We start from the raw sequence: 11,916 nt of genomic DNA on the forward strand, positions 1-11,916 counted from the left end.
GCTTATTATTGTATATGAACATCTAAACCACATTATATGTATATCCAGCGCCGACTAGGCCTTTTCAAGCTATATAATGGTTTGGCTGATCACGTGATGGCGCTATTTTCTCAATATATATTTTATGTAAACTAGGTTTAGCGAACAGTGGACTTTCTTGATAGGCTGTAGGTCACGGTCTTCTCCACCGACTTCTCCTCCTGTGGCCATGTCCATCTCGGATTTCCGAAGAACTTCAGCGATAAACTGACAGAAACTTTTATCAAGGGCCAAATCTAAAACGTTGTCACGGTTCTGATTCTCGTCCTTGTTGAGTAGATTCTTATCGTGTTGAGATCGGTTTCTCCACCGATTCACTGGAGAATAGCGCATATGCGCTGAAATTGTACAAAATAGAAACTTTACGTTTGGAGTTACAAAACAAGAACTTTGATATTCGTATCCCTAGCTGTATTTTTGTTTTATGTATTTTAGTTGGGCCATCTGTTTACGTTTTTAAATTCTATTTTTCTATTGTTTTTTTTGTTGTTGTTGTTGTTTTGAACAGTTTCATTTCATATTTTCTTGGTTTGTTCGTTTGTTTGTTTTGTAGTTATGCACAAAGCTACACACTGTGCTATCTGTGCTCTGCCCACCACGGGTACCGAAACCCGATTTCTAGAGTTGTAAGTCCCCAGACATACCGCTGTGCCACTGGGGGGCTATTTTCTTGGTCTCACTCTTAAATACTCGGATTGTAAATCCGTGGATTCAAGGCTCGCTTTCGTTTTCACGAAAAACGCGCTCCGCACGTTGGAGATGTGGGTGCTCTAAAAGTGACACTCAACTTTAACTATTCGGTCAGACAAAATTAGCCCAACTGTTGGCGGTGGGTGCTGTTGACTAGTTGCCTTCCCTCTTATTTTGTCGATTTAAAATTGAGATCAGGCTATGCAGGGATAGTTCTTTTTTTTGTAGCTTTACAAGAAAATTCTAGAACGTTCACTCTTGAACTCCAGACAGACACACACGTAGATGTATCTTAATTACAGTAGTTTTGATCTACTGAAGTGTCACCGCTCTATCACAACGAAGAGCTCGGAGTATTCTTGTCGAGCGCTGGTGTGGGCGGCTTTATTTAGCTTACACCCGGGAGCACAGGTGAATAGCTCAATTAGCTCCGACTTCCAGAGAAATAACTGTACGATCAGATCCACGTTGATGTCATCGATGTCTGTGGAAAGCTGTAAATCAATAACATCCGGTGTCTCTTAACCCACCAGCTCCACAAACAAATTTACAGAAAATTCACGTGTGACGTCACAAAGTGTGCCCGGTCGCATGCGCTTACTATACTCCAGGTTGACATTTTTATATATTAGCGAGCACAGATCTTAATGTAGTCACAATTTTGCAAAATTATATATTGTTGACGTTTAGACAGATCAAAAATGATATATTTAATTACATTAAAAAATTAAGATTTTGACTCAATTTTCGGTCAACCTTATATCACCAAACCTACCCCGGGGAAACAGCTATGTATGCATGCCCTGAAGCCATCGCTGTCGGTGGAAAGTAGTTTCTAGGGGTTTGTCTATCTGTCTGTTCTTGGTGGGAGGCAGTTTCTAGTGGTCTGTGTATCTGTCTGTTCTCTGTGGGAGGCAGTTTCTAGTGGTCTGTGTATCTGTCTGTTCTCTGTGGGAGGCAGTTTCTAGTGGTCTGTGTATCTGTCTGTTCTCTGTGGGATGCAGTTTCTAGTGGTCCGTCTATCTGTCTGTTCTCGGTGGGAAGTAGTTTCTAGGGGTTCGTCTATCTGTCTGTTCTCGGTGGGATGCAGTTTCTAGTGGTCTGTTTATCTGGCTGTTCTCGGTGGGAGGTAGTTTCTAGTGGTCTGTCTATCTGTCTGTTCTCGGTGGGATGCAGTTTCTAGTGGTCCGTCTATCTGTCTGTTCTCGGTGGGAAGTAGTTTCTAGGGGTTCGTCTATCTGTCTGTTCTCGGTGGGATGCAGTTTCTAGTGGTCCGTCTATCTGGCTGTTCTCTGTGAGAAGTAGTTTCTAGTGGTCTGTCTGTTTGGCTGTTTTCGGTGGGAGGTAGTTTCTAGTGGTCTGTCTATCTGGCTGTTCTCTGTGAGTAGTTTCTAGCAGTCTGTCTATCTGGCTGTTCTCTATGAGTAGTTTCTAGTAGTCTGTCTATCTGGTTGTTCTCTGTGAGAAGTAGTTTCTAGTAGTCTGTCTATCTGGCTGTTCTCTGTGAAAAGTAGTTTCTAGTGGTCTGTCTATCTGGCTGTTCTCTGTGAGAAGTAGTTTCTAGTAGTCTGTCTATCTGGCTGTTCTCTGTGAGTAGTTTCTAGTAGTCTGTCTATCTGGCTGTTCTCTGTGAGTAGTTTCTAGTAGTCTGTCTATCTGGCTGTTCTCTGTGAGTAGTTTCTAGTAGTCTGTCTATCTGGCTGACTTTCATGTGGTGGTTACCAAATCAAGCAACGAGTAAACATATACGAACGTCTAATTTGACTCAATGTGAATATGAGAACATCTGATTTGGTGAAGCTTCCAGTTAGTATATGTTAAATAAGCATATAAGAACGTTTGATTTGGTAGAGTTTTTAGTTGGCAATATGAATCAATAAGGTTTTATTTGGTTTAAATTTCGTGCAAAGCTACACAAGGGCTATCTGCGCTAGCCGTTCCTAATTTAGCAGTGAAAGACTAGAGGGAAGGCAGCTAGTTATCATCACCCACCGCCAATTCTTGAGCTACTCTTTTACTAACAAATAATAGGATTGACCGTCACATTATAATTCTCCCACGGCTGAAAGGGCGAACGTGTTCGGTGACGGGGATTCGAACCCGCGACCCTCAGATTGCAAACTCAATAAGAATACGAAAACATTTGATTCGGTGAAGCTTTCAGTCGGCAAAACAATTCCAGCACAAACGTTCCTGTAGTGGACGTAAATTTGATAAGGTGAAACATTGTTGAGTTCTGTTCTGTTTGTAATTAAGCACAAAGCTATACAATGGGCTATCTGTGCTCTGCCCACCACGGGTATCGAAACCCGGTTTCTAGCGTTGTAAGTGCACAGACATACCGCTGTGCCACTGGGGGGGGGGGCAACATTGTTGAGAAGTCTTAGGCAACTGCGAGAGGATTAGTAGAAATAATAGATATTGGTAAATCTAAGGATATTTTGTTTTCACCAGAAATTGGGGAGAAGAAAAAAAGACACCAAAAACATTAGGACCTTGTTTACGTTAATTCTAGACCTGACGTTTAGAATTTTTTTTTAACTTCTGAAACAAAAAACGAACTGTGTTTTTTTATATAAAGTTAAAATAAGTTTTCAGTTTATTAGTTGTAAAATAAAATGCTAAGGTATGTTTAAATCGCAACTGACTAAATTTTGTTTTATAGTCTTTAAGAAACAAAAAATGAAGGCTGAGTTTTAGAGGAGGAGGAGGAGGGTTTTCAGAGACTAAACGTCATTCTGACGTTTCTTGGCGGCATTTCAAAATGTGACCCTTCCCTTAGCCCTTAATTGCGTGTTGATGTAAACACTATACCCAGGCGCATGTGGTTTTTACAAGAGACCCAAGGTGTCGCGAGGGCAGCGAGACACATCAACGCGAAGCCTGATGTGTCATGTGGGCAGTAGGATAAGTCAAGACGAAGCGTAGAAGTGTCGCGAGAGCAGCGAGACACATCAACGCGAAGCCTGATGTGTCATGTGGGCAGTAGGATAAGTCAAGATGAAGCCTAGAAGTGTCGCGAGAGCAGCGAGACACATCAACGCGAATCCTGATGTGTCATGTGGGCAGTAGGATAAGTCAAGATGAAGCCTAGAAGTGTCGCGAGAGCGGTAAGATAAATCAACATGGAGAAATGATTAATACTCCTGATAGCATTCTATTTGATGATATTACAAGTCAGATAAAGTTATCTGTCATACGGAATTAAACAGATTCGTTTGTGCAGATAACGTTTGGTGATATTAAATTGATTATTTTTCTAGTTGTAATATGTAAGAAAGCTTGTGGCCGTTTTCCCCGCTTTTCTGGCTTTCATCACAGGACGATACATAATTAAGAACGTTTTAAATAATATTTACATTATATATACATATGTTTGATGAATGCCCTTCATATGACGGTTAATGCTAAATAACATTTCTTCTGTAAATTAAATCTAAATAAATGTTTTATGAACATTTTTCTAGTGTTCAGCGAAAAAAAAAATTGTGTGTATAATTGGTCATCTCCTGTAAATGGTCCTTTATTGTAATGTTGACTTGTGTATATATTTTATGTTATGTTCAAATTGTCTTCTTGATAAAGCCTTATAGGATGAACTTTGAGCAAGGTAAACTTTGCGTTTGGTGCAAGATAAAATCCAATTTTTTTCATGAGTAAAAACAAAGGTTAACAGGAATAACCAAGGAGAGATTAAATTTTACACTAAGTTAACGGTAAATCTGTGGTAAGTAAAACTTCTGTAAGGGCCAGTTTCAGAGTAGGTTAACGGAAAGTCTGGGGTAAGAAAAACTTTTATAAGGGCCAGTTTCAGAGTAGGTTAACGGCAAGTCTGGGGTAAGAAAAACTTTTATAAGGGCCAGTTTCAGAGTAGGTTAACGGCAAGTCTGGGGTAAGAAAAACTTCTGTAAGGGCCAATTTCAGAGTAGGTTAACGGTAAGTCTGAGGTAAGAAAAACTTCTATAAAGGCCAGTTTCAAAGTAGGTTTACGGTAAGTCTGGGAGTTTCAGAGTAGGTTAATGGTGAGTCTGAGGTAAGAAAAACTTCTACAAGGGCTAGTTTCAGACTACTTTAACGGTAAGTCTGTGGTAAGAAAATCTTCTGTAAGGGCCAGTTTCAGACTACTTTAACGGTAAGTCTGGGGTAAGAGAGTCTTTGGTCCCGTGAATGAGTCAGATCTAAAATAAATAAACTCAAAACTATTTTCGATGTACTTTGGAGTCAGGATAAGATTATTACATGCCTCCATTCTACACTAGGAAGAGGTTACCAAGTAATGGGAATTCATAATAGATGTTATTTTTGATTTGTACTTTACACCGTATTTGGAACAGTTTTGGTTATGCAGTCACTGGCCTTGGGTCTTGGCAGACAACACACGTAACTAAATAACCGATCTTGTTTTTAAATGATGGTTTGTTTTCCGTGATGCGAGAAATTTTCTTTCTTAGAACCCCAGAATAGGCATAGAATTTGTCTTTATGCTGATTTGACGAACGACATAGAAGAAACATATATATATATATAGTGGTAACTATTTTTAACACATAGTACAGCGCTGTTGTATCGGTATCTTGTGAGTTAAAAAAACTTATTGAAAGAAGTCTTTTGCGTTTATTAAGGTTATCCAAGGTCGTTAGTATGGAACCGAATAAAACACGGTATTGTTTTTGTCGTAAAAAAAATGCCGGATGATGAGACCGCGACGAAGAGGGAGGAAAAAGTGGGACAAGTCCAATGCATATGTATCCAGAGTTATCGTTAGTCTAGCGTCTGGAATGTTTGGAGGCGCCAAGAGAATCTAAAGATTTAGCCAAACACATGCTCCGCCCGTAAAGATGAGGTTGTTTCCAGTCGAGCCCCAGATGATGCGGGGGAGCATCCCCATCCGCTTCATACTCAATACCTACGCAAGCGCGCACCTGGCTCTCATAGTTGGCCAGTTGTTTGCCCTCACGTGAAGCGATTTCACCGCTATGGGTTGTGGGACTGTCTTCCGTACTCTCGTTCTTTTCATATACCGCTTTCTCGAGAACATCCAAGGACAAAGTTGTTGTTTTTTTTTTTAATGCCCGCTGTCGTTGACCCGAGTTCTCAGTACCGACTACGTCGTGGGCTGATACGTTTATTTTTGAAACGTTAGTTTACGAAGTGTCAGTAAACCGGTACTAGGGTTTGGCATAGACTCGAATAGAATCTTTATATACGTATCAACGACTTTAAATTTAATGTATCCAAAACTCATATGACTTGGATCAACGGATCCCAAAAGGTGAAGGGGGGGGGGGGTCGCAGAATCAGACTCAGCGTAACATATCTTTATTTTAAAGTCATTTATAAAGTAAGATTTTTTTCTTACAAAAACGAATATAAGCGCTTGACTGTACTAAAACTATACCCCCCACCCCCACCCATTTTTTCCCCAATCGAACGTGAATCCCAGAAATCTGCCTGACTGCTCAGATGGGAAGTGAGTTAGGAAAATTAAAGAATCCCTGTTTTAGATAATCAAATGAGTTACGTGTATATTCTGACTCTACTTGTCTACGTGTTTTTCTGCTCTTGTTGTGTTAGTATTATTCGAACAGCATTTATCAATAGAGTTCCACTTAATCCAGCTTATGATGTAACTCATTATGTTCTTTCAACGCCGTGACGGTGTTTGAATTGAGTTTTGTCTGGGTAATATAGGCAAGACCCTTATCTAAGTCACTCCAACATAACATCGCTAAATTATCAGCTCACGAAACTCGATGATAATTGGAAATATTGAACATAAAAGGCTATAATATCACTAAATTATCAGTATTCGAAACACGCTGACAATTAAAAACATTGGACAGTAAAGGCATGGAGCATTTGAAATCGCTACGATTGACTTGTGAACAGCACGCGAAGTTTGTTTATATAATTTCGATATTGATCTCTTCTGTGTCGTTATTTTTTTTCTTTATCGGAAACCTTTTATTTGATGCCACGTATTTTCTTCAAAGATGTAAAATCCCCTTTCTGTCATTTTATCAAATTATTTCGTTTCAGTGTTTCATTAATGAGTTGATTAAATGCTGTACAATATGCCTCAATGACACTTGCAGTGTTTAACAGCTGTCTGTTTTTTTTTATATGCCTGAGTGACACCAGTTTTTAAAATTGGCTGTGTTGTCCGAGTGACACTTGCAAGTGTTTACAGTTTGCTGTGTTCTTCTCTTATGTGCCTTGGTGACACTTGCAAGTATTTACAGTTTGCTCTGTTTTTCTCTCATGTGCCTAAGTGGCACTTGCGAGTGTTTACAGTTTACTGTGTTCTTCTCTCATGTGCCTGACTGGTACTTGCAAGTGTTTACAGTTTGCTGTGTTCTTGTCTCATTTGCCTGACTGGTACTTGCAAGTGTGTACAGTTTACTGTGTTCTTCTCTCATGTGCCTGAGTGGCACTTGCAAGTGTTTACAGTTTACTGTGTTCTTCTCTCATGTGCTTGACTGGTACTTGCAAGTGTTTACAGTTTATTGTGTTCATCTCTCATTTGCCTGACTGGTACTTGCAAGTATTTACAGTTTGCTCTGTTTTTCTCTCACGTGCATGACTGGTACTTGCAAGTGTTAACAGTTTACTGTGTTCATTTCTCACGTGCATGACTGGTACTTGCAAGTGTTTACAGTTTACTGTGTTCTTCTCTCATGTGCCTGAGTGGCACTTGCAAGTGTTTACAGTTTACTGTGTTCATCTCTCATGTGCCTGAGTGGCACTTGCAAGTGTTTACAGTTTACTGTGTTCATCTCTCATGTGCCTGAGTGGCACTTGCAAGTGTTTACAGTTTACTGTGTTCTTCTCTCATGTGCCTGACTGGTACTTGCAAGTGTTTACACTTTGCTCTCTTCTTCTCTTATTTGACTTGGGTGTACGGGTACTTGTTCTTGTTTGCTAGTCCTAAAATGAATGTTGTACTTATGTCATCTAATTTAGTTCTGTGTTTAATTGAGAGCAAAGACTAAATGTATTCAGGCTGCTGTTGTATAACAACATAAATTGGATTTGTTCGCCTATATTTAGATGGTTTTGAAGAAAATACAAAATGATCAGGTCCTAAGAGCCTGGTCTTTGGACACTTTAGTCAAAATCGAATTCACACCGAGCAGGTGGCGCCGTCGTAGTACATATATAGCACCCTCTGCTGGCAAAAACGCGATGTGTATTGTTAACTTCCTAATTTTAGCATCAGCGAGAGTGTGTTTTGTTTGAAGATGTTGCACTGTCTTTTAGAACCAGTGCAAAGTACCTGTTGGCTTGCCCCCAGTCACTCAGAGGTAATTCTGCGGGCCTACGACGCTAAAAATCGGTTTTCGATACCCGTGGTGGGCACAGCACAGACAGCTCATTGTGTAGCTTCGTGCTTAACAACAACCAACCAGCTTAGTGGTTTCATTCGAATTAAATCTTTAAAAAAGCATCTTATATTATTTAAAACTTTGTAAAGTCATCAGTTCTTAACCCTGATAAATATTTATACATAAAATCCCTTCTTCGTTGTTCTTTAAGCTAACTGCACATTTATGTCTGATCTACAAGTTTTTAACTCTATAATTACTAACCCTATCGGCTTTTTTCAAACACGTTGTTTTACCAAACTGTTTTCATATGGTTTCGGAGAACTCCACTCCTCATCTCTAATACTAGACAAGGGAAAACCGCATTAATTTTTAGTATTTTAAACAGTTTGTTGGTTAATAATTTACAAGAATAATTTATTAATTCAACAAATAATTGTTATTATTGTAAGGTTTAACTTTTTGTTAAGGACTGAGCAGGCCCACGTCAATTATCTGTTGGGTAGCGGTAAACACAAGTTCTTAGCGTTCAGGAAAATATAAAAACGAACTCATCAGAACCTGTATTCATCGCCTTAGAAGGTGTTGACAGATAAATTTGATTATGTAAACTTATCACTGCCAAAAGATAGCACATTATCACGTTCTTAAACCAAAACTAATCTGCGGGTCGCGGGTTCGAATCCCCGTCACACCGAATATGTTTGCCCTTTCAGCCGTGGGGGCGTTATAATGTGACGGTTAATCCCACTATTCGTTGGTAAAAGAGTAGCCCAAGAGTTGGCGGTGTTGACTAGCTGCCTTCTCTCTAGTTTTACATTGCTCAGTTAGAGACGGCTAGCGCAGATAGCCCTCGTGTAGCTTTGCGCGAAATTCATAACAAACAAACTTATGATAGAATTCCCCCCGAACAAACAACTCGTTGTACGTATTGTTTTGTAATTTTGTATACAGTTGCTGCTTTCTTTGTCGCTGTGTCACGTGAGTGTATTCTCTATGTACATCTTCTCAAGTTAGAAAAACATGTATTAAGCTTTAAAGGTCGTGGTATTTCGTTTATTTCTAGATATAAAAAATCAGTTTGTGATGTTTGTACATTTAGATAATTTTCAAACTAACTCCCATGGGCATTAGCTATTTTTAAATATATTTTACCTGTTGTTTCTTTCACTATATACACCATGTTTTACAACTAATGAAATGAGAAACTGGTCTGGCTTAGTGGTTAGCATGCCGAGCTTCCTATCGAAGGTCCAAGGTTCGAGCCGTGATTTGTCTCTGAACACATTTCGTACTTTTATATGCGGGGGTGTTATAAATGTAACAGTCAGTCCTGTTATTCGGTTAAAGGTAGCTGATGGGTACAATTGACAGGCTGTCTTCCCTTTGGTCAGCAATTCTGAATTATGGATAACTATGCCTAAACCTGTGATCTGATGGGTACAATTGACAGGCTGTCTTCCCTTTGGTCAGCAATTCTGAATTATGGATAACTATGCCTAAACCCTGTGATTTGTGATTTGTAGTCCTTGTGTTGCATAAGGTACCCGTCAGGCTTAAAATACCAAATATCTAATAAACTAAACAATAAACAAATATATATGTATATATTCATGGCACAATATCACATACAATGTTTGTTTGTGTGATCATTTTCTTTCTTGTGGTTATTTTGAACTGTACAAACGATGAAAAACTTTATGAATTAAAGAGTTGCATATCACTGACCAAGTGAAATCCGAACTGAACATCTGTCAGTCAGTGTATCACAAAAATATATTAATAACTAGATGTAATTCTGCAGGGTCCCCGAAAGTGTTCTGTTTCATATATACCTGTTTTTACTATGTGTTTGTATATACACGTGTGTTTTTAACTGTGTGTTTGTATATACACGTGTTTTTTTACTATATGTTTATACATACAAGTGTTTTTAACTATGTGTTTATATACACGTGTTTTTACTATGTGTTTATATATACACGTGTTTTTTTACTATGTGTTTATGTATACACGTGTTTTAACTGTGTTTATATACACGCGTTTTTTTACTATATGTTTATATATATATACACGTGTGTTTTTAACGGTGTGTTTATATATACACGTGTTTTTTTACTATGTGTTTATATATACACGTGTTTTTTACTATGTGTTTATATATTCACGTGTTTTTAACTGTGTTTATATATACACGTGTTTTTTACTATGTGTTTATATATTCACGTGTTTTTAACTGTGTTGATATATACACGTGTTTTTAACTGTGTTGATATATACACGTGTTTTTTACTATGTGTTTATATATTCAAGTGTTTTTAACTGTGTTGATATATACACGTGTTTTTTAGATGAGTGGGAAGCGTACTCGGAGTTTTAAAATTGCCGTCCATCATCGAGACAGGGACGTGTGGAGCGAGAACGATTTTCATCTCCTCACGCACGAGCCGCGCTTTTTTCACAGGATGGTCAGAGCTGTAGCCCACGAGTTCCTGTCGGACGATCGAGACCGGAAATACTACGCTGACCACTACACGTGTTGCCCTCCTCCACTCTTTATCATCATTATTACCCTTATAGAGGTGAGAAACTTAATTACCTAAACCATTTTTTAGCCGCGGCATAACGGCTATGAGTTGTTTTTCTTCTTTATTTTCAAGTCCAATCACTTAGCTCATAGCTCCGTCATCTCTTGACCGATTTGAGATCTAATTACAGTTTTCGACACAGGTGGTCAAACCCTTTCGATTGATATTTTGATCACGCCCAAGGTCTCATAGGTTAATTTATTCTGATCATACCTAAAAGAATTTCAATTTGAGGGTAAGCTGGTAGAGATCCTGATGAGTAATAAAATCGGATCGGGTATACTTCGTATTGCTGACGCACAAAAATATAGCTAATCAAAAGGGGAAGAAAAACGTCTCATAGGTTAATTTATTCTAATCCTACCTAAAATATATTGAAGTGCCGCGGCTCTGAGGTTTCCCTCTTGTTACAGTTTAAACTCCATGTCTAAGCTAGCAAAGCACCTTACTGTAAAGACGATCCATTATGAGTATATATATATATGTGTTAGCATTCATCACCCAAAGTTGGCTGACTCCATTACTGAAATGTTTGGAATGGTAACTGGAAACTGTCCGACGATGCACATGAGCCATTTTGTTTTAGGATTTGTGTCAGAGAGGAGGGGGGAGGGGATAAAAAACGCCACGAAATAGGACACATTTCTACTTTTCTTGTAGACTTGTTGGCTTTGAACTTCAAGACATAAGTACTTAATCAGTTAAATAAGTCAGTTATTACCTTCCATAGAGCAGGGTATGCAATTAACATCTTGTAAGGTTATTAGGGATTTAATAAGACAAGAAAAGAAGGAGGATATATATCTAACATTGCTCTTTATACAATTTTTAACTGGTATCAAATAGTGGTTATAATTCATTATACTTGTCATAAAAAATCAGTTTTAGGCCTATATCATTTTTTAACAGTACAGTATTTATTCAGTCTCTTAGGGCTTTATCAATAGCTATGTTGTAATAAGTGGCTTATATAAATAGTGTTCCGACCACTACTGTGTTTTTTTTGTGTCCCAGCCGGGCTGATGAGCTCTGTATTGGGCGAAACGCGTCGTCAGCAATGAATATGGCTGATATAGTATGGTTGAAATTCTATTATATCTTGAAAAAGCCCGAAAGGACTGAATAAGAAACGATTCAGAAAACGTCCATTTTTGCTTAAAACTCTTTCCTATTAAATTTTCATTAAATCTTGATATGTCTAGCTAAGCCTAAGAACGCGTGTTTTACAAAGTATTGTCTTGTTTTATTTGCATATATGCACACTGTGCTTATTA

General features: G+C 38.5%; 1 protein-coding gene across 1 annotated transcript in view; it reads left to right on the forward strand.

The window, feature by feature from the left end:
• The first annotated feature begins 10,405 nt into the window (after positions 1 to 10,405).
• LOC106468006 (protein rhomboid-like) overlaps positions 10,406 to 11,916 on the forward strand; it is a 16,617-nt gene continuing 15,106 nt past the window's right edge. Inside the window, exon 1 of the mRNA XM_013928401.2 lies at positions 10,406 to 10,636. Coding sequence (XP_013783855.1) covers positions 10,406 to 10,636 — 231 coding nt within the window. The remainder of the gene's footprint in view (positions 10,637 to 11,916) is intronic.

The sequence above is a fragment of the Limulus polyphemus genome, unplaced genomic scaffold, assembly GCF_000517525.1.
Source record: "Limulus polyphemus unplaced genomic scaffold, Limulus_polyphemus-2.1.2 Scaffold2828, whole genome shotgun sequence".
In the NCBI taxonomy this organism is placed as follows: domain Eukaryota; kingdom Metazoa; phylum Arthropoda; class Merostomata; order Xiphosura; family Limulidae; genus Limulus; species Limulus polyphemus.